The following is a 24,152-nucleotide window of genomic DNA, read 5'->3' as shown; positions in this document are numbered from 1 at the left end:
ACAACTTTGAACAGGGACTAGAGCTAAAAATGATTGGTTACTAATTGGTAGGTATTTCAATATAAAAGTAACAGTTTAATAAATATCTGTTGGTTTCAGCTCATCCTTTTCTTTATGTTGTTTTATAGTAAACATCTTATTATATTATTCAATATCTAACAAATTTAACACCTTTCTCAGTTCCGTTAATGCCTTTAAGAGTTTTCAGAGTCAGTGACGTGCATAGAGGCAGAGGGAACACAGGAGTATATCTGTTCTGATTTGACATTCGCAGCGAGCTGGGTTCTATACACGCTGCGCCTCCATCTTAATTAATCAAACCCATCACACACAGACACACACCCACACACCCGCGTGGTCTCAGATTTACCGCACGCTATGAATGATGGGAGCAGGCGAGGCAGAGGGGTCCAATTAGATGTAGTGTTGACGCTGCTTTACGGTGACGATAACCTTTAGTATAATGTAGTGCACCGGTCCCGTCAGCGATGTTTTTCTCGCAGGACGGTGTCGTGGAGGTGCTCGCTTTCCTCTCATGTCTCAACCTCACCGTCTTTCCAGCTGTTTCTTTCTTTTTTTTGATTTTTGTGTGATTAATTATATCTTTTTTTGTTTTTTATCTCTCGCTCTCACCCCCTCCTCTTCTTCCTCTCTGTTGTGTTACTGATGATGTATGATAACAGCTATATTTCCCGTGTTTCTTCTTTGGGGAGAGGGGGTGTGGGAGGGGGCAAGGGGAGTCATTTGTTTTCCCGCTCTGATATTCCTCCATTTATCAAAATGATAATTAGGTGCAATTAAATGGCAATCTCATTTGTTTTGTTCAGGTGCTTGTTGCTTACTTTATTATTATTATTTTCTTCTTTTTTTTCTCGCTGAGGTGTCTGTGCCATTGTAGGTCAGTCTAATTAGAAAAGAGAGCATAGTGTGTGTGTGTGTGTGTGTGGTGGAGGGTAGGTGTGGGTGATTGAGAGAAAAGCATAGAGAGAAAAGTAGGACTGTACAGACAGCAGGAGTGTGGCACAAACAGAAAGGAAGAGTTAACCAATTTAGGTCAGGAGAAAATGGCAGGGCTTTTATTTTTTAAGAGGAATAGGTGTAAAAAAGAAAAGTGAACGCTGCTCTTAACCTGCATAATGTTTCCCTTTTTTTCTGCTGAATACCATCATGTGTCTTGGTTTTATGTTTGTCTGTGTTTGCTTGTGTGTTGTTTCCACTGCAGCAAGTCTTATCTGCGGTTTACGTCTTATTCTGTTGTATTCATCTATAACGTCCCCTGGGGCCTCTGTACCTGACCTATCAACTGTGTGTGTATGTGTGTGTTTGTGTGTGTTCCTCAGGGGAGAGGCCATTCTGCTGCCAGCTCTGCCCATACCGAGCCTCTCAGAAAGGGAACCTAAAGACGCACGTCCAGAGTGTCCACCATATGCCTTTTGACAACAGCCTGTACCCAGACACACGGAGCTTGCCACTGAGCCAGGAGGAACGAGGAGCGCTGGCTGCCAAACGCCCACCAACGCCACAACAACAACAATAACAATCTCCTCTGGACGTACTGTGATCTGGTTGTGGGGGCCAGCTTAGTCAGGGAATCAAACAACTTCAAAACACAGCCACCACTCATAGAAATCTGCAAATAGGACCCAAGACACATGATTGACTTTTTGAGCCTCTTCTCTCCACTGATTATCCTCAAATGGCCAGAGAAGAAATGTATACAATGAAGTTTCTCGTGATTTTTTTTAAAATACTTTTCTTTTTGTTAAGAAGCTAGTTAAAGCTGTGCTAGGCAGTTGTAAAAGCAGAAAATTGGGCCACAGAAGGAAGAAAGAATTCACAGAAAGGAACTCGCCAACGTTTGCTCTTTTTAGTGTGAAGTTTGGCAAAATAAGGAAAGTTGTGTTTAGTTACATGAACGTAAAAGGATGTCCGAACAAAGAGGTCCTCAGAACTGAAATCATTACCTCTTGCTGCCATTTTGGAGGCACCACCACCTGCTTACTGCAGCTCGGCAAGAGGCAAACATATTTGTGAAAAGAAGAAAAGATGCATCTGCATTTTAATAGAGGACTGAGGCATTGCATGGCTGCTGTAGTCGACCCCCTCCCACATTATTTTCTAGCGTTGCTGAATGAGTTTGTGCGTTCCTCAGGACACCAATAACCCAGGAGATGACACGAGAGAGGAGAGGATGCTTTACCCTTCATCAACAGTCAACTGACACATTGCGAGTGCGTCTCCTCTGGGCTCTAAGTCATGAAGATGGAGATTTCTTTGTCTGTGTGTGTGTGTGTGTGTGTGTGTGTGTGTGTGTGTGTGTGTGTGTGTGTGTGTGTGTGTGTGTGTGTGTGTGTGTGCGTGTGTGTGTGTGTGCGTGTGTGTGTGTGTGCGTGTGTGTGCGTGTTTAACTCACTTCCTTCCACTCCAGAATGCAGTGACCACTCTGAGGCTGCACAGCTGATGATTAGAGAGAGGGAGACTGTGTTGAAGAGAGGTAGGATTACAGACAGAGAGAGAGAACGCTAATGGGGGTGTCTGCTTTAGTGCTCATTAAAAAGAGTGTGCGTTTTTAATAGCCAATATAAAAGAGCGTACCACTTTTATGGTCATTCAATTATTGTCCATTTAAGAGGAAGGAACTGAGAGGAGGCAGTTTTCCTCCATAACTCCATCATATTGAGGAGTGTTTCCCTCACCGACACGTCTGACTTTGAACTAGACAGAACAGAGGGAGTGGCAGGAACTCGGACAGATCAAGCTCCAGCTTGTCTACCGTAGATGCAAAGGACAACAAGGTACTGCTAACGTTAGTTCGAAAAGATGCATCTTGATATTTCCCATCACTAAAGGGCAACTCTCACCTTTTGGCTTGTCCAGCCCGAATCTTTGGTACCAAAATCTTGTTAGTCTTTTTGTTTGAAAGCACTCTTGGGTCCCGTAACAGGTTTGCATTGTAATCTGAAGGGGTCAAAAGATAGACCCTTAACATTTTCTACAAAAATTGTTTTATTTAGTCAGAAATTTCTTTTCCCTTTTTTTTGAAATTGTAAAATATCTAATAACATTTTCAAATGACCCAATTGAAGATAGGGAACCCTACGGAGCCCCAGACTGCTGATATGTTTCAAGTTAATATCTGCACAGTAAAGACATTAATTGCTTATGCTTTAACCAGAAAGGTAAACTGCTTTGATCGCCTGTCTTTTTCATTTTGAAACATTGCAGCTTTATTTGCTTAATTTGGACAGTTTAAAATAAAAATAAAATTCTAAATAAAACTTGATTAGCTGAGTTCTCTGCATCATGGTTGCTGTGTGTATCGTAAATGAATATACATCTGAATTTTTAGTTAATAATGTTGTGTGCGCAAGATTTCACCATTTGGCACTTTAGGGACTTAGCTCATACTGAAATGCGGATGTTTACCAAACTGTCCATCTATTACTTTAAAACCGTCACATTCATATCGTACAACATGTACATGTACATTAGCGAGCACATCTGACATAACAAATAACCAGTAATTCAGATCTGAGTTTGTCACTAAAACATTTAAGCAGATGCCACAAGTCTTACTCTTTGTCCATACTAATGCGGATATTTTTGGAAAATCTTCTCTGGTATTTGGCAGGTTGTTGATATAGCCTTTTTTGCCACCTACTGACCTGGCATGCTTGTTTGAGTGTTTCAATCGTTTCTGTTTTCTCGTCTGGATGGAGATATTTTGTAAAACAAGGGTCATGTGTAAGGGAAAATATCCATAGGCCGTGTAGACAAGGCCCTCATTCCTGAGTTGAGATGAGATGATTTGCATTTTAGAAAGAAAGAAAGAAAGAAAGAAATAGGTCAGAGAGAGAGAGAAAGAAAGAGAGAGAGAGCAGCCATAGGTCAGGAGGTCAGGCTTCCACAGAGTTCAGGGATAAATACACAAGTTGGACACATTTTGAGGCCTATTAAACTGTAGCGCCATCACAGCCTTAACACAGGTGTGTGTGTGTGAGAGTGCATCAATGCATGTGTAGGTGCGTTCTTTTCAAACCTCTCCATACTGTGTAAGAGGTTCACTCGCTCCTGTGTACGCCAGCCTCCCTCTAGATGCTTTTGTGCACCAGCCTACCTCCTCTGCAATGAAAGCCTGTTTTAGGTTTCTGTCGGCTGGTTATAAAGGTATAGAACTGCTCTTTGCGAGGATGAAATGTTCTTTTCTTTGGTGTCCTGTGCTTAGTTTTCCTCCCCTCAGCGGTCTGTGAGATTGAATAAGCCATGCATTGACACGCTGGGGGAAAAGAAGAAGTAGAAGAAGAAAAAGCAAGGTAGTTCAAAGTAGCTTTGGCTCGAAAAAACAAGAGTAAAACTGTCGATGTGCCGAGACCTTTTTTTCTCTGTACACGTAAAAATCAAAATTCACATCAGTTGAAGTCTATACGGAGAAAACAGAGTACTGTACTTCCCATCTATTTTGAGACCTCAGACGTTTTTACAGGATGATAGCATGGTCGCTATACCAGAGGGTTGTTTAGATATGCATACAATATTGTGTGCTTGATTATGCCTAATAATACACATACAGTGTGTATATTGAAGGTGTGCGTAGTGAAAATACTTGAAAAGGATACTCTAACCTTTGTGGTAGTGTACTACTAATACCAATGTACAGAATTCCCTTTAAGATTAACTCCTCAGTTATGAGTTTGTACTCCGAAGTGTGACTTAGAAAAACTATGAAGTGGGAGTGAGTGTATGTAATATAAGCTGTATATCTGTAATCCACTTTTACCAAACCCTTTATATACAGCAGTAGAAACCAAATGGCATTACTAGTGCACTTAGACTAGGTTACTGCTTTAACTGTTCTCATTTTGTCCAGTTCTAGCTGCAAGGTTTCTTTGAGAATGTCTCTTTAATGGTGCCGGCTAACACACTGCAACGTCATTTCTGTTCTAGAAGCTTTAGGACGATTCCTGTTGATTTTAATGGCGAACGATTTGTTCCGTGACGGCGGTGCGGCACAGCTTTTTCGCTAAGTCTCCTCATGGGAAGTAAGATAATGCTAGGTGCATCAGGCAATGCTTATTTTTTCACAAAGATGTAAGAGTGTGTTTTTAGTCTTTCTCTTTGCTAAACTGTAGGATTTGTTCAGTAGCTAGTCATGGCTGCCCTCCCAGGCACTGGCAGGTGTTGTTCTTTTTCTTTTGGTTGTTTTTTTTTATTTTTATCATGCCTCTTAAATTGTATTATTTGTGTCCTTGTTGCTTTTTTTATTTGCTATGAACTTCATGAGTAATTTACCTTAGAAGACATTATTATTATTCCAAATGTATTTGGTTGATATCTGTATTTATTATCACTTCAAAAAGGATAAGACAGAGGCAGACAGGAGTGTTTGTTTTCATTTGATTTTTCTGGGGTTTTTGTTTTTCTGTCGTTTTATAACGTGTTGTTTTCAAGCCAGCAAGCCGATGTGAAAGCTCTACCTCGTCTGAGCCATTCTCAGTTCTGTTACACTTTTGTACATCATTTCAAAAAGATGTAATGTCATGTCCACAATAAAGACACAGAAAATGCCACCTGTTGTCACAGCCTTTCATCTTGTTTCGCTTGTTTTGCCGCTTTGACTGAACACGTCCAGGTTTAGAAGAAAAACCTTGGGCAGCTGTTACAGTTTTCAGATTTTATTTTTCCATTTGACTCACACTAGAAAGATGCAGTGTGCTGTCTGTGATTATTGACCGTATTAAAAATTCATTTAATTTTGCATTCTTTTTTGGTCACTCATAATCAGATAAGTACTAGACCAAAGCTGCACTGGTATATCAACCCTAAACCTTGATTTGGGTCCATCAGTCTCTAAACTCCTCTTATTTCCAAGTCTGGTCATAAACTGATTTTGTTGCCAGATGGTTGGCACTTTCCCTTGCATCAGAGAGGTCCACTGCAAAGTCAACTGTGGAGTTTTACCTCTGAGAGCTCTGGTTACGTCACACAGTCCAAACAAATGCAGGTCAGGTGACCTGGATGCTTTAAAACTCATCAGATTCAGATCTCACTCAAGAGTGAGGTTGCACGGTATTGAGTACAAACAAGATTTACAACACTATCTTGACAAAATATTGGTACCCCGCAGGAATGAAAAGGTAGGTGTGGTCACTTGTAAGATAAAAAATGAAGTAATAAACTCTGTCTGTGGCCCTCACAGGATTGTAATACACAAAAATGAAATAACTGGCTGGTGTAACTAACAGACCTGCCCAGGAATCAGGGTCGGATTCATTGTAAGTCCGTTGGAAGGCAAGGTCGGGACCTAAGCGTGCAAACAGGTGGCATCATAGACACAAAACAGGTTTAAATAATATTTTTCCCATGCATGCACTTAGTTGATTGAAACTCTACTACACTAACATGCTTCCTAAACACAGCCGGGTGTGTCTAATCGTGCCTTCTGGTTACGACGGGGTTCCATACATAATCTCCATTGCCTGCAGAAGAAAGTGAAAGTGGTCATGATTCATGGACACGAGGTGAAAACAGATCAGACCTAAGCCATACCGCAAGCTGTTCACTTTCATAGCATGTGACACATTTGATGGATAGAGACTTTGATGTCTGTCCGGGCCCGTTGGCACCTTGATGTCCATGTGTGGCCACGCGGTTGAAGTCGAGCTGCCAAGCAACGGTGATGAGAAAACCCTCGCCCTTCAACTACGGGGGACCACCTAGGGATTCGTTGCTACTTTGCCAGTCTCTTTCATGTTCGGTGTCTATGTGTACCATCTGTCTGTCGGTTTGAGTGACAGCTGAATGACGGGTTCCCTCTGAGAACATGGCACATAACGTTAATGCCAGGCAGGCCTGCAGGCTGAGAAAAGACTGCAGCTGCCCGTCACTCTTCCCAACCTCATCAGTCACCGCGGAGACAGACGTGACGGCCCTGAGCTCCCTGAAAAACCTGTTCGCTGACATCTTTTCTTTCTGTCACACAGCAGAGAGAGGCTGACTGACTGACTGAATGACTGACTGAGGTGGAAAATTCGCTGAACGTCAGGCTGACTCGAATTTGATGGATAGGTGTGTTGGTGAACAGAGTATAATGTGCTTTTTATTATCTTTTCCGACTTCATTGTAAAAAAAAGAGAGCAGTTGTTCTTCTAAGAAGTCTTTGCTCTAATAGAGGTGTTACAACTGGGGTGTCAACACATTCCCTTTCTCCCATTGCACAGAAAATCTACGTTTTTTTTTACCTTCTCAAATGCATGCTTGCATTATATATCTGTGTTGACCCATTCAGATTGGATGGGATTATATATTTAGTCTGACTCATGGTAACTGGTGAACTTTCTGATGCCCCAAACTTTAAAAGACAAAAACACTTTACTCAGAATATATTCTGACCATTTGGGAAAAGGCTCCAACATTATTTAGACCTCCACAGAATGCTAAAGGCTAAATGAGTGCATTTTTCATTCCTCACACATCTATATTTTTAGATTTTTCATATTGTTCTGACAAGTGTGCCAAGAACTTTGTGTAGACTGTCCAAAAATGTGTCATCCCCATATGAATGATTATCAAGTCTCAAACCTTTCTATGATGCGGCCCTCGAGTTTGGCCAGAACAGAGACCAGAACTGCTGTAAATCTGTTTTTAGACATATTGGATGATTACATAAAAGTAGTTTGTTTCAAGCCAACTCTAGACATTTTTGTTTATTTGCTTTCTTGCTGAGTTAAGAAGACGAATACCATTGTATCTGTAGTAAATATAGTAGTAACATAATTTATTTTGTCTGTTTAATTCATAAAAAGTGAGGTGTAAAAGATGTGGATGTCTATGTGACTATTTCTAGGCAAGGTGCAGTTACCAGGAGGTATCCTCAGTCTCTATGCCAACCAAACAAAGACAGCATTTGATCAGTCTCAGAACATTTTGGAAAATGTTGAAGCATTTCCTTAAGAGGAGACATTTTCAAAGAGGGTTTGTGGCCCTTCAAGACAAGTGCTCCTTCACCACGTGTTACTCTTACAGTATGTTTACAAAAATCATCCCATATTACAATACAATTACTCTTGAAAAAAATCTTCTCTGACATTTATCATCAACAAATCAAATAATAATGATTCTACAGTTGTCTCCTTTATGCAGAGATTTGAAAATGTCTTTCTTTGGCAGAATCCTGTGGTTTCTCCTGGAATGATACAGTGTTTACGTGTAAAATACTACACCTTCACCAAAAGACCTTTAGCCATCATGTCAAACAATTAGTCAAGTTATCTAACCCTACACATGACTGAGAGTCAGTTTCTAACCCGTGTATACCCCTCACCCTGTTTCTGAGCCATGTAGCTCTGGTATCTCTCATGTTCTCGCTGCATCTAAGAATGAACAGCGGTCCTCCCTCTGGGGAAGATCCCTCTGTTCCTCTTTACATGTAACCCTTTGAAACGCTGCTTTGTGGAGTCTATGTCAGAGGGCATGATCTATATCTGCCACCAGGGAGCACTATCACTCTCTAATGGCCGCTAAACGGCCTTCCTCAGGAAGACGAGGGCCACATCACAGACCAAATGGCACTTCTATGTGTACAATAGCCGCTGCGTTGCGGACAACGGAGGGGTAAATATACTTAAAACACACTACGGCTTAAATCAGCATGGCAGCCTTGACTTCTGATACCACCAGAGAGTCCGACTCCTCCGCATTTCCCAGGCAAAAGGCCAAACGCATTTACAACACTTCAAGTGTCTGCGACACAAGAACGCCCTCTCCACTGTGAAATATGTAAATATTGCACTAATCAAAGGGTGGTGGAATCGCAAAATGCCACGGAAAGGTTATGACCTGGAGCCTGTGCTAATAGGGGAGTGAGGGAGGGGGAGAGAGAGGAGGATAGAGGAGGAGGTGTAGGTAGGGAGGGCTGGGGGTTGAGTTGTGGTGGTGGGGAGCAGAGGAGTGACAGCTACCACAGGCGTTTCTCCTGCCTGCAGGAGGACCTTCACATGCTGACCTCCGCCTCCTGCACTCCAACGCTCTGACAGTAATGAATAGGAAGGGGCTGTTTATGCATATCAAATGTTATTTACTCTCCCACAGTCAACTGTAGCCACAGAGGATAGAAAGAGAGAAGAGCAAAAAAATAAAAAAAACAACAGGATATTCCCAAAGACTGTGGGCTGCCATTAGAACAATGTGGACAAGAATGCAGAGGCCTCCGCGGTGCACTGAGGTTAATCTAGCTATCGCAATGAATTACATGACATGGTTTTTGTGGGGCCTGAGCTTGGATCGCTTTTAAAATGCGGCATTGTTCACTGCCTTGATTTTCTTCCAGGATTTGAGTGCTTGACAGATACAGAGCACCTACATGAAAACAAGCCTTTGTAAGTACCTAAGTGAACTTGACAATGAACTTCTCTTGATATCTAAGCCCGCGTGGTTATTTACTTCAACTATCTCCTGCTCCACAAAACTAAAGTCTATATCCAGAGACAGAATCAGGGGGATGTTAACATACATTCTAGTCATGTAATATATTTTTTTAAGCAGGATTAATTCTTTTCCACATTGACATGATTGGTCTTAAATAGCGCAAACCTTAAAGCCAGAGGGAGGAAAAGCCTGAGCGGAATTATTCAAGGGAATGACGTTCGACGACAGGCTCATGAAAATGACCTTGAGCGCGAACAATGAAGAATCAGCCGCCAGAAAACGTTTGTGTTTTTGCCGAGCCTGCGTGTCATCGCCATTGGTTTAAGGCTCGGCTTCATTTTCCATCACCCCTTGTGAGAATTAAGTTGGATCTTAAGTATGTAAATGAGAACCTATTCTGTGCCCCCCGCCCTCTCTTATACGAATCCCAGGACAGACCATGACATTTAACATCGCCTTCACTAATTTGTGCTTAATAGCCAAAAAGTGATTAGAATTAACATTAATGACATTTCAGATGTCTCCTCTTCTACATTCATTACCCCTTCTCTGCTGCTGATACTTAACCAGCTAATGCTGGTGGCTGATTCTTGCAGCTTAAATTTCATGTTACACTTATGGCAGAGATCTTTCGGTTGCCCTTTTTTTACGTTTGACTTTTTTCTGCCCTTTCCAAGAAGACAACAATGATGGAGAATTAAAGGGGGGTGGTCTAAAGCCTTTAAGTTGGGAATCTATTCTATCGGTCACACCCTCTTTACCAATTGACATGAGGATCACAGCAGATTAAGAAAAAGGGGGGTCTTCTCTTTTCTGGCTCAGTGGTTGTTCTATCACCCTCAGCCCATCTTGTTTAAACAAATGCTGTCTGATACCCCTTCATCTCTTCTTCTCCTTTAGCACCTCCAACCTCACTCAGCAAAGCCAAACCACGAGGATAACAGTCAGTGTTTCAATATCTTTTTCTTTTGAAACATGTAGTTGGATGTGATTATTCCATTACATTGTGTTTCTATCAAACAGTCTCCACCAACCCTCTGCCTTCCTCTCTGGTAATTAGCGGTGGTCTCCAACCTTGTTCAAGGGCTCAGAGCTCTTCCTATGTGCTTCTACAGAGAGGTCACACAATCCTACAGCAAACATGGGACAAAGGTGTCTCGACATCAGCTTCAGCATTTACACATTTCTTATGACATGATCATATAAGGGCAGTAAATGCTTTTTGGGGGATACAGAAATATAGTAGGGGTTAAATATCATTAGCTCATATAACATTGATTTTCAAAAATCAATGCATTAATTATCTGGATATATAATAGTAAAATTAAAAGATACATTTCATTTTTTTTTTTTTGAAATTTTGAGTAATAAATATTAGTATAGTAGGAACAGCCATAAAACTGAGTGTAACTAATGTTGAATAAGTCAGAACAGGAAGTACTCCAGAATAAATTGAATTATTTGTATAAATGAATTGCCATGAACATAAATTCACCAATTAAATACAAATTACAATCAACTTCAGATTTTTTTTAGATTTAACAAATAATTAAGGTGTCAGTATCTCCAGTACTGTAACTTTACTCACAGTATTATAATACTACAGAATAATTTAAATGTTACATTTTAATTCTGGTCCTAAATGAACAAACACATTTTTGCTCAATACTAATTCAAACATTCTGGTCCGCCCTGCTTCCAGGAATTAGCCAGTTGTGAAAGAGAGACTCTTAAGAAAAGCTTTCACCTTCTCCCACTTACTCAGCTTTTATATGTTCGCACACACTAACTACCAGCCATATAAATTAAAACTTTACAATCTTGAATACGTAGCAATCTCACTTGAGTACTGTGTAATAAAGTTTAGCTTTAAGAAGTGCAGGTGGTGACTGACACGTTTCCCCCTCGGGGGCTTACTGAAGCTGCATGTGCTCGTTGACGAGGGCGTTCAGGATTACAAACACGTACATACTAAAACCTTCAGCTGGACTGATACTGATACCAGTACTCATACATACTCACTGACCTGAGTACTTCCTGTACATCCCTAACTGTAGTATGTACACAGAAGAATATCCGTGAATAACAGAGAGACCACCTGGAGCTTCCATGAGTCTAAATCATTCACTTCACTCAATGTTCACCTGTTATGGCGAATACATAGTTTCTGCATCAACCAGTCCGCTTGGGTTCTTGTGACACGGAGTCCTATGCTAACTGGTTGCAGCCCAACATTTGGGACTTCGCTGACTGTTTGCATCGACTGTGCATGCTTCAGGCACCATATACAGTTTACTATATATTCACAATATCCACGGACTGGAATGAGAACTTATTGATTTCTTAAACTAGCTTTATGTATCTGACATCTTAATATTTTTGCAGGATATTGATGCACCAGTGCAAGATGTTTCTTTAACGTCCCACCACATTACACTAGTGTGCTTTGCAGTCGTGTAGCATGAAAGGTACACACCCAGCACTGCAAAACCTGAAATATTTGATGGACTGATATATTTAGAGGTTTGTATCCTGATAGAAAATAACATCCTGGCACTGTTGTATTTTAGAGCAACTTAAGTTTATTTTGGAAAATGCAAAAAGATCATCAATTAATGTTTTTCTGCAGCTTTATCTAATTGTTGTTTTCTCTCATTTAGATCATTAATTGAAGAGGAAAACTATTTTTCTGTTTACCACAGCTAAATAGTCGTAAATGGATGGAGGACAGAGTATTAGTAGAAAACAAGAAAACATGGAGGATTGTTGTGGACAAAGAGAGAAGAGAGGGTATTTCAGAGCAGGACTAGGGGGTTAAAAGGGTCAGAAGTGCTGGGGGTGATCATGGGTAATGGCAGGGGCCTTGCTGTTGACAGACAGGCCAATCTCCTGCCTGGACAGACTCAAGAGAGATGTGTCAGTCTCTGCTGGCGCCCCGGGCCAGCCGCACCACCACACTGCTAAATGTGTATTGGCAAAGTGTCGGTGCCAATGCCATTAGCCAGCAGACTTAAATTCCCCTGTAATTTTCTATGGCGCTCCTCGTTATTGGCACCTCTGATGGGTCGAGTATTTGAATCCTGGTTCACTGCTTAATGGATGACTGGTGATGGTGCAGGAGCAGCGGGGCGATTTGTTTTCACTCTTACAAGACACGTACACACACGCACAGGCGCGCGCAGACACACACACACACACACACACATACACAAACACACACACACACACACAGTAGTGTCTCCATGACTTGGAGACTTACTCCTACCATAAACATAAGTGCAACATGCCTAACCTAATCTTAACTTTAACCTTCACCTTAACCCTCACCTAAAAAATGTCTTCACCTTAAATGGTACTACTTCCTTTGTCAACATAACCAAATCAGAACCCCATAATGTGACTGTGATAAACAGAATTTGGTCCCTACAACATGAGTAATACCTGTAGACATCTAGAGACAATGCTAATTTGTCATTGCCTCCTCCTTGTGACCCTCACCTTCATCAGCTACAACAAGAAGTAAGTGATTGTTCTGGCTTTATCATGTAAATAAATAAAGATTTTATGAACATCATTCTAAATTCAAGTCACCGTTCTTACAACTATTATGATCATATTGAAGACAAAAGTTTCTGGAGGTTTTGAGAATGATGTCTTATAGGTATAGTTCACTGAAAAATGAAAATTCACTCATTATCTACTGACCACTACGCAGATGGAGGGGTCTAATGAGTTTCAGGGGTAAACACTGTTGCAGCCAAATCCAATACAATTGAATAAACCTGCGACCAGAAAAACGACCAGAAAAATATATAAAATGCCTCCATACTGCTCCTGTGGTGTCATCCAAGTGTCCGCAAGTAACTCGAAATGGCGTCATTTACACCATGTTTCATATTCATCATCAAACTACACCTTTAACAGAAAAAAAGTTGCAATTTTACAAGAACGAAGTTGTAATATACTAAGAAAAAATGCCATAATTTTACAAGATTTAAGAAAAAACCACTGTGTGTATGTGGAGTATGTCGTTATTTGTGAAGCCTATGATAGTAGGATGTAGTATACAAGTATAATTTAAAAAGACACTCCACATTCTTCATTTTGAAGAAGACACACACTCTAATCCCAATAAATAAAAAAAAACAAGTAGTATTATGAGGATAAAGTTGTAATTATCAGAAAAACATTTTCTAATTGTTTCCTTTAAGAGGCATTAAGGCTCCTTCATACCTCTGAAGCAGCTCTTAAAGAAAGTAAAGTAGCAGGAGCACATTGTCAAAGTTAAACCAGTGGTTCCCACTTTTACGTCTATCAAATGTTAGCTGCTCCACAAATGAGACATTTGCCCTCTAAATGTTTCCTTTAGATGAGTTGGAACTGTCCGAGGCTCAGAGTCGCTCCATCTCCAATAAATACAACTGTAAATCTGTTTTAAATAAGAATCACTTGCCTTTTCTCTGCAGGATGACACATTTTATTTAATACTTCTATTTGCTGAAAACATTTAATAACATTGCATTACTTAATGATGTGTTTTTACTTTGTTGTACTTTTACCCAAGTAAAGAATGATAATACTTCCATCTTCCAACTCTCAGTTGTTCTTGCAAATAGAGGAAGAAAAAAGTCACACACACACTGTCACACACATGCACACACACACACATCAACACCCCTCAGCGCTGCAAGGACACGTCTAATGAAAGAGAAAAGACACGAAACACAGTTTTCCTGACTTTCAGTGCTGATCTGAGATCTGGCCTTTGCCAATCAAACCTCACTCATTACCATTATAGAGCAACAAGGACAAACTTGCATGTGGTCTGATTGTGATTAGCACCTAATTTAATCTAAAATATTTCTGCTTAATTCTCCTTGGATTATGATACAATGAGTGTGGTGCAAAAACACGAGACGTCTTTACTTTCTTCTACCATCTGTGACCTAAAAACACATTAGAACTACTAGAATTTTCATGAGCTAACGATTGTCGAAGTTGTTTTGGACTCTTGTGGGATTTGTAGTTTTGAACGTCTCTTTCACAATTTTTTCAAACCTTCCTCTTACTCTTTGCTCCCTCCTTTCTAGAGACGTTGCCTGTCGTGTATCGAGGGAATACAGCCTTCAGCGGGCCAAGACAAACACCCCATGAAATACACACACACACACACAAAAGTTAAATAACGATATACTGGAGTAATTTAGCTGCGCTGTAATTTGTATATAGTGTTTGACAACCTTGCTGGAGAAGTTCTCACCCCAGAAATGCTAAGTAGTCCCAGCAGGAGTCAGTCAGGAAGAGGAGAGGAGCTCTTTGCTGTTTAATGTATTCTTCAGCAGCCCAGAGGCCTCCAAAACACACTGCATGTCTCTACCACAGTACACACACACACACACACACACACACACACACACACTCACATATCTGTCGGCAGTCAGGCTCTGAAGGAACACTGCTAATGGGGCTGTTTTTAATGAGCCAGGAAGAGGAGAGTGACCCTTCGAAGGTGAATATCTCTATCTCTCTCTCTGTGTTTTGCTGTGTGGAAGCGTATGAATGCATGCCATTCACACACACACACACACACCCTGACACACACATGCACACACACAATCACATGGACAGCCCATACACGCAAGTCCTTGTGAATTTACACAAAGTTGTACTATTTACGTCTAATTGTTTTTAACTGCCATAATTACTCTCAGCTCTCAACTCGTTCATTCATCCAATCCTCCCATCAGGAGCGAACGTGTGAGACATCAGAAGGCAGAGATGTGTGTTTTTACGGCTCGAGAGCCTGCATAAATTGTGAGGGTTTAAAAAAAAGAGAGAGAGAGAGAGAGCCCTGCAGCAAAAGTCCTCTTTAAAGCTGCAGGAGATCCGTCGATTTCCTCAAGTTCCACTTCACGTTGCACGGGACGTATCCATCCCCCAGACAACCATTTCACTTTATTTCACTGATTTTATGATCTTTGCCTGCAAAGGGGAAGGAGGGGAAAAAAAGAGAGAGGAGGAAGAGGCAGAGGAAGCAGTTCTGTGATGCAACCAAAAGATGGCACACTATGTATGGCGGGAAGAGGGGCCGCGAGGAGCGTTGAGGCGGCTGCGGCGTCTGTATTTAACCTAGAACCTGGAGAGCGTCTGTGTTTCCTCTGCTGGGAATCTTCTGCTTCTAGGATTCGTAGAGGAGGAGGAGGAGGAGGGAGAAGAAAGAGCTAGGTAGGTGAACGGATGTCATGCTTCTGCTCATGTTGCTCAACAAACCGTACTGTGCCTGCTTTTACACTAAAATGAGCCTGAGGATATATAGCTGTGACATTTTATCTGAGGGCCCCCACCACCGCCGCCGCCATCTCCACCCCCGGTTCATTTTGTCTGCGGAACAGGTGGAGTTACGGCGCAATCTGACAACGCAGCGGCTAGAAATAATAGTTATTCTGATGAGTTGTGGTTTTCTTTTTTTTTATGTCTCATAAATAAATGCCCCGACTGAGCAGGTGGGACATATTGTGTGGTTTCATATTTTTGGTTACCCCCATCCCCACAAAAAAAAGAGATAAAAGTGGAATGAAGAAGATGACTTCATACATCATGTTTTAAACAAATTAGTCGTGACGCATCCTCGTTGATTCCGCCAAAATTGTCTTTTTATGGGGGCTGCTGATTTCATTTAATCATTCTTTCCTTACGCTCAGGCTGCGGATGCAGTTTCATATCTGTACCAAACAATTTCTTTTTGCCAGACATGAGGGATTGGAGCGTCTCTTTTCTGAGAGGTTAATTGGGAAGCATCACATTATCATTGTTACAAAAATACAACATGCGAAATTTGCTCTCTCAGAAAGGCTTATGATTCAAGGAGTGCCAATGTTACAATTTATCTTCACACGTGTTGAAAGCGCACGCCGATATGGATGTTTTCAAATGTCAAATACATTTCACATGATCCTTTTTAAATGTATTTATATTATAATGTATAAAATCACCTTTATTGTACTCTACAGTCTTTTCCTATACAGTGTGCTTACATTTGCCCTGTTGCCACACAAACACTCAACATCGGGGCTTTGAATATGGACATGCTCCTATACTCTACTCACACACACACACACACACACACACACACACACACACACACACGCTACAAGACCACTGAAAATCAATGTGACAGGTTTCAGTCGTCCCTCAGTGTACACATCCCCTCTCAGACTCTCTCCTGACATCTGCTCGATTACCTCCTACAGCCACACACACACACACACACACACACACACACATAGCGGGAGAGAGAGCGAGACACCCTCCTCATGGCCGCTCTAAGCCCCTCTGAGCCATATGAAATGTAGTCGGTGCAGGAGAAACCAGATACTGCTGGCTGTGTCACATTGCGTTTGCCGCCACCCGTCAGGAGCGGGCCTGTTTGACTGCCAGACGTTATGACAGCGTCAGTCATCCTCCAGCCCAGCAGCAGGCTGAGGGACAGAGAAGTAGGGGGGGGGGGGGGGGGGGGGGGAAGAGGAGGGAGGCAGGGGGGTGGTGGAGTTAGACCTTCACCACAGGCTGACAAGGAGGTGGCAAGGATGGGATTAGAGTCCTGCATTTACAAGGAAAATGCCAACCGGAATCAGATTTTATGAGGGAAATACGCAAACACACCCTCGTGCCGGCTTTATAGTTTTGACATTTCGATATAGAAGAGGTGATAGTGCTGGTTCACGCAGTCACACCTGCTTTCAGACGGAGGGCGATACATATTTTTTCAGCTGGTCCAGAAGCTTTGAAGCGACTCTCTAGTGGCTCACTAACCTCTTGCATTATGCTTGTGTGCCAGTGTCTGTTTGTGTCTGGCTTGGGGATTTGACAGCTGGCAAGTTGATGATTGAGCTGCTTATCCTGTCAGACCTGATGGCAAAAAAATAACACAAGTACTCATAACACACACACACACACACACACACACACACATCGAGTCATGTGTATGTTCTTATACTGATTTCCTGGAGACCTAAACTAACCCTTACCATAGTTACTGCCTAACCTTAACCGAAATCTGACCTCGAAACATGTCTTCACCTAAAAATGTAATGATTTACATCGTAGAGATTTGTTTTCTTTCCCCATAAGGAACAATTGTCCCTATATTTTGACTGTGTAAACTGATTTAGGTACCCACAACATGAGTAATACCTGGACCACACACACACACACACACACACACAATCCCATAAACAAACACAGGTGTACACTCAAACCACCCTGCACTTTATTCTTCCCGTGTATACACACAGAAGATGTGACGGAGGCCCGGTTTGTCAGGTCGTCCGACAGCGCCGACTGAGCCGCAAGCTCCCATGTGGCTCGGAGAGTTTCCAGACAGCAGGACAGGAGGCCCGGGCAGAGGCAGCAGCAGCAGCACCTCGTGCCCCCGTCACATCTTGCGCCCCCTCCTCCCACTTACCTCACCTCACTCCTGCCTCACCTCCAGCCTCACCCACTGCCTCTCACCGTGCAGGACAGCTACCCTCAGAAGAGAGCCGCAGGACGAGAGGTGATGGACGGGCCGTCTCGGGTGTGAACTCTCGGCCCTCTCTCTGGTCGACGTCACGGACAGACAGCTGTGGCATAGAGCAACAGAAGAGGGGGCATGGTTTAAGTGGTTATCCTCAAAATGCTCATGTTTTGCCCTGACTTTTGTCTCCGTACTTTGCTGTGATGTCTTTGCCTGGTGGTTTCATGTGTCAGTCAAAGACTGCTTGTGCAGTCTTTTTCCTTTGTGTGACATTTAAGGTACTATAGGTGGAGCTCTTTTCTTTGTCTTCTCAGCCACAGTGATCATTAGTGCTCACACTCACACTTCTTGCATTTATACACCTCAGTCTTCACATCAGCTCAGGTTTGTTAATGTGAGTTAAGGTAAACAGACTGAATCTACACAGCACTTCTCTCATCTTAATCTCGACTCAAAGTTCTTTACTGTGCAGGTTTACCATTTACATGCACATTCAGACAGTGCATGTATGTGCAGCACTCTCTCTATCACACATCACTCACACACTCTTTGGGGTTCAGCGTCTTGCCCAAGGACACTTCAGCACAATGAATGGAGGAGACGGGGATTGAATCACTGAGCTTCCAAGAGGACATCCCACTCTCCATCCTGAGTTACAGCCGCCCACAAAGTTGTAAAATGGTTCAGTGGAGGAAGGAGCACTCAGATACGTTACATTACTAAAAGTACTAATACATCAATGTGGATATATTCCTACTTAATATATGACTATGTACAGAATTCAAGGATCAAAAGAAAACACACTGAACTGCAGAGATATGGCCCCTGTGAGTGACATAGAGTAATATGTATGACATTATTAGATTGGAACTGATTTAGTGCAAATCATTCTCTATTTCACTGTCATTGTTGTGTTTTTATGTTCATATAAGTATACTTTTGTATATATATTTATATTCATATTGTACATAGTCGTTAAATGTTTATCCTTAACCTTGTTCCGCTTTGTTGTCCTGTTTTTTTTGTTTGTTTATTTGTCTATTTGTCTTTTTCCGTACGTTGAGAGCTAATTTCTTGTATGTGTACGGGCTTCTTCTAATGAGTCTCTAGATACATCTGAGGGGTTGTAAATTGTGGAATAAAAGATGATGTTGAAACAATGTAAGAAGTGAAAAGGTGAAGCTGGTGAAACTGTTGTTGCGAGTGTTTGCAGCAGCAGGAGCAGTGTGTTGAGCTCTCAGGGCCACAGTAGTAACATGTTAATATGAATACAAATTTACTTAGCAGGCATTCAAAGAGCTTCACACTATAGTTACATTCACCCATTCACACACACATTCATACAGCACTACTATGTGCTACACTTTTTCTCCCTCACATTCACAGCATAACCATTCCAGGGGGATCAAACCACCAACAACCAGGTAAGTGGTTGACCCGCTCCACATCCTGAGCCCAAGTTGCTCCGTTCAGACGTATGGAGTATTTCCCTATGAAATGTACTGTTGTGGATTAGATGTGAAAAGTACAAGGACAAAAAGTAATTGTACTTAAGGGCAGGACTTTGGTAAATGCACTTGATTTCCACCACTGCATGTGCTCACATGAAACTGCTGAGTGCTTCAAATGCAAACAGTGTCCACTTGCATTCTGCACAGGGCTCACTCTGAGCTGCTGTCATTCTCCTTCATAGCATCGTTCTCTGTATCACTACCTCAGAAATGAAGGCCCTCTCCCATGAATGATTAATAAACAAAGCTATTAACAATGCAGCAGACATTCCACAAAAGGTTCATTTTCGGAAATACAATCTCCCTTTTGTTAATAATGTCCATTAATCACGCGGGGATGTCACTTAACGCAAGGTTAATGAAACACTGCTAATGCCTGGCTAATCTATTCCCAGTCAGAGCGCCACTGTAACTGTAATTCCTATCCCTCTAAACTATTTTTTCTCGTGGATTCTCGCAGCGTGATTGATGGACGCGGGACAGGGGATGTCCATTATTTTTAAGTGGAACACAGAGGCAGAATGTGGGGTCAGCCGAGGGCCGAACTCAGAAAGCTTTACCTGTCCAAATTGCTAATGAACCGCTGACAAGATATATGGGAACACTTTGGGGTGGAGGAGGGGGGGTGTAAGTATGACATAACAACTTGATAATGGATTTATTGTGGCACTCTGAACCATTCATTTACAATCAAGCATAATGTTCATGTCCCTCTTCCTGAATAATCCTCCGGCAAAGTATTGATGGTGCGAGCGACTTCAACCGGCGCTGATCTTCACATGTCTGTGTGTGCTGGCTTGTCCCAACTTCCATTTTCCAGCTGTCAGACCGACCTATTACACAGTGTATTCTTTTTTTTTTTATGTCTGTGTGCATTGTGTCTGTGTAAGCATGGTGTGGTGTAAGCACAACATTAGGAGAGCTGTTTATTGTAATGTGAGTGTCTGGTGCCAGCTGAGCCGAGCTGCAAGCTGTTTAGAGAAGCGGATGAGTGTTTGATTGTTTGATGACAATGTGAGCCTCGCATCTCTCTTCCTTTCGTCTGTGTCTCTGAAGAACGCTGACATTAAATGTTTGATGTTGGCATGCTCAACTGATGTACAAATAAAAACTTCACCGATGAGACATGATTTTTTCTTTTTTTTTTCTCCGCTTCTTGACAATACATTTGTTGTTTCCAGATTCGCTTCAAGTTTTACCTTTTCCCCCCTTTTTAAAAGTTTGGATTGTTTTTGTCTCTTATTTGTCTCTTCTTGAACCACAAAAGTCGCCGGAATAGAGGAGCAGAAACAGAAAAATTCACTCCGGGCTGCACATGACTTTAGGAATTAATGTTTTCCAGCCAAGCACCTCTTGGTTTTCAATAGGCGGTGTATACAGCATGACGCTATGATGCCAGAGAGTGGAGGTGGTGCTGGTGGAGGAGAGGCAGGTCAATATGAGTCCTAATAAAGCGTGAGTTCATTTCCCCGCTGCACTCCCCCTGGCCACCAGCCGCTCCATATACAAGTCAAATCGGCTTTTTGCCTCCCAAAGCCCTGTGATTTATGACTCGGCTCCATTGACCAGACCAGCTAGTTTTCATTTTTGTTAAATCACGCGGCCCCTTAAATGAAACTATTGATTTAAAGTCAGCTTACTGAGGATTTAATTTGTATTTGGAAAATTAAAGCAGGTAACGCTTTATAATTTCACACTACAGTGGAGTAGAACCAGTTGTCCCCTGTCCCCGGACCTGCTGCGCCCAAAGAATAGACGCTAACCCCCACCCACCCAGCACACACACCTATTCCTCCCCCATTTCTCCCTCCATCTGGTTCCACTGGCCACTTTGTGTGACCATTAATGAATTTTGGACAGGGAGAAGAGGGATTTATAGCTCTGGGACTCCAGCTTGGACTGTCCCATACTTAGTGCCCCCTTTGCTCATGGCTGCTGCCACAGCACATCAGTGCTTCACTTCTGTCTTTCCCCGTGACCTTGACTTGCACCAGTGTTGCCTCTAACTTGGCTTTCCGCATGGTCAACACCTCTGCGGTAGCTGTCAGGACACACAATCGCTGTCATTTCGTCATACGGAGACGTGAAAATCAGGTTAACTCATTCTTTCATCCGCACATCAAAGAGGGGCTTTGTGTCAGTTTATTTGTTTGTTCGCTGGTTTGTCACCACTGTTCCACTTTGTGAGAAAACTCGGGGAAATGATGCATCAGTTCATGATAAATCACAGGCACCAAAACAGTAACAACATCAGCCCACATCCACCACATTCTGGTATTTTCAAAATGGCACGGCAGGGGAAGCTACTTTGTTACTCTCTCCATCACATGGGATTTCTCTGACACCCTTGCCTCCCGTTTTTGACAAAACCCGGAGAAATGATGTGCCTCACCTTTTCAAAAAATTACACTTCCTGGCCAGAAGAGGAAGCTACAATTACAGCTCAAAACATGGTGACATATTGGTTGCTGATTGTCCCTCATTTGTGGGGGAGAAGACATGCTCACTGTCGCCTTGTCTCAGCTTAGTCTCCCGGTCTGTTTCTGCCGTCTCCTCTGCTGACACCATGGCAGCCAGGCATCCCTTCCCGCCGTACTCATCCTCTCCGCGCTCCCCGACCCCTCACCCTGCCATAAGCTCCTTCACCAAGCCCCTCATTAACCCCTCCCTTTTCCCCTGGCATTGAAAAGGCGCTGTCTTTAAACCTGTCCCCACATCTTCAACAGAGTTTTCAAAAGGGAGCATGTGGGCGGAGGGGTGGATCCCTTTCCTGGTGCCCCCGCACTGACTGTTTTATATTATATTTAGTAATAATAATCACAGTTATCGCGCCTCCTCCTCCTCCTCCTCCTTCCTTTTTGTTAGAGCCTCCCGCTTGCGGGGCGGTGGGACGGCATGGCTGTCTCCCTGGCCTCCTCACCTCCGAAAAGGGCTGTGTGTGTCGCTCACCCTCCATAAAGGAGAGGGAGGAGCGGCGGGTGGGGGTGAGAAGCTCTAGGGTGTCATTAACTCCTTTCTTCTCCCAAGGAGGAAACAGCGGTTCGACTACCATGATCCTGACCCCCCCACTCCACCCCACCCAGCATCCCCCCCCCCCTTTTACACACACATACACACACACTTTGCCCTAACCAACCTTTTCACCCTTCTTGCTTCCTTCCATCCTCACACGCACCCCCACCCCCAGGGCTCTCCATAACTGTTTATTAACACGTCTTTGACTCCACCAGACTCTTTAAACCGAGCTCACCCCTCCACCCACCACCTTCACTCAGACGTCACTTGAAGCCCCCGCCTTCCCTTTCATTACCGGGGACCTGTTAGCACTCGGGATTCTTAACCTTATTGCTCAGTTCATGTGGGGGAATTTCCTGTCACTTGCTTTCGTTGCCCTCATTTCTGCATTCACTCACGGTGGCGGCAGCCATATTTCTAGTCCATTGAAGAAAAAGAAAACTACAGCATATTGATGATTTGGATTGTTGTGTTCCAACAGCAGGTTATGAAGCTAAAATAAACATTTTCCATCAACTTAATTGGCTGAATTTAGTTTTGTGATTAACCTTGTTTGTTTTTTTGAGTCTTAACTCAGTGTGTGGAGAGGTCTATAAATATAACAAATAATAATGGCACAATTAACTATTTATTTTCCTAAAAATGAACCTGCTTTTCTTTTGAACACATGAAAAACAAACCCTTTGCCACAAACTAAATACAGACATAAAATCATTATTACCATCCCAAATAAGGAAACATTGACAAATGGCTTATATGAATAGTGGTGTTGCTTGTGTTTAAGGTCAGAACATCCCAGAGAGGTAGAACAATTATCATCTCAAGGCTTTTATAAAAACTGCAATAGAGCTTCGATAGACGTATTTGGTATCTGGGAGGAATAGTGCTGCCTAAACAGTTCTGTCAAAACCCATCACACATGTGGAGCAAATGAAAATTCATTGTATTGTTTCACAGCAGTGCTTTCTGAGATACCTGAAGTAACAATCAAGTTATAAACACTGGGAAAAAGTTAATAACTTCAAGCTAATAAAGCATGTTCTTTGAGCTGTTACATCAGGGGGGTCTCCTGAACATGACTCATAACACCACCACACCTTTTCTTGAATTTTACTTGTGACAATAATAACATTAGGTTACTTTAGCTGCTATCAGACATGCACTGAACCCTGCAGATACTCTCCGGAGAAGGTGCATGCATAAACGCAAAAGTCTGAGTGAGAGGCTCCAGATTATCTGCCGACTTTCTCTGCCTAGCCTCCCAGTATTAAGTCCGTAGAATGCCAGGAGAATCGGATGTGAGAACACAGCAGGGGATCCCCGCTGGATTTACCGCGAGTGAGTAGGGAGGTTGATGCAAAAATGAAAAAAGCAAACAAATATTTCCCAGTGAAAAGCGGTGTCAGACACATAGAAGACACCAGCTCCCGGCTGCTCCACCTCTCGCCTGAATAATGCGGAGGATTTGTTGCTGTTGTGAACACGTCTGTGCCGAGAACCTCCTGCTGTGTGGTGCAAAACTGAAAGGCAAACTGCGCGGAAACTCCTCAGCCAATTCTTCGGATTCTACTCCGGGGTCATGTCTGAAAACTGCTTATGTGAACATGACCACCTCAAAAGTTGAAGGCTGGATAGATCATATAGCGCTGACTCTCCCGAATAAAGTGAGTACAATGTGTTTGTGTGAG

General features: G+C 42.6%; 1 protein-coding gene across 5 annotated transcripts in view; it reads left to right on the top strand.

Moving 5' to 3' along the window:
* The window catches only part of LOC109632066 (zinc finger protein 516), a 47,563-nt gene extending 41,996 nt beyond the window's left edge, over window positions 1–5,567 (top strand). For all 5 annotated transcript variants that reach the window (XM_069537199.1, XM_020091179.2, XM_069537200.1 and 2 more), the window contains one exon: window positions 1,341–5,567. In XM_069537199.1, coding sequence (XP_069393300.1) covers window positions 1,341–1,537 — 197 coding nt within the window. In that variant the 3' untranslated portion in view covers window positions 1,538–5,567. The remainder of the gene's footprint in view (window positions 1–1,340) is intronic.
* The last annotated feature ends 18,585 nt before the right edge of the window (window positions 5,568–24,152 follow it).

The sequence above is a fragment of the Paralichthys olivaceus genome, chromosome 13 (genome assembly GCF_024713975.1).
Source record: "Paralichthys olivaceus isolate ysfri-2021 chromosome 13, ASM2471397v2, whole genome shotgun sequence".
In the NCBI taxonomy this organism is placed as follows: domain Eukaryota; kingdom Metazoa; phylum Chordata; class Actinopteri; order Pleuronectiformes; family Paralichthyidae; genus Paralichthys; species Paralichthys olivaceus.
This window is presented reverse-complemented; position numbering and strand designations above follow the sequence as displayed.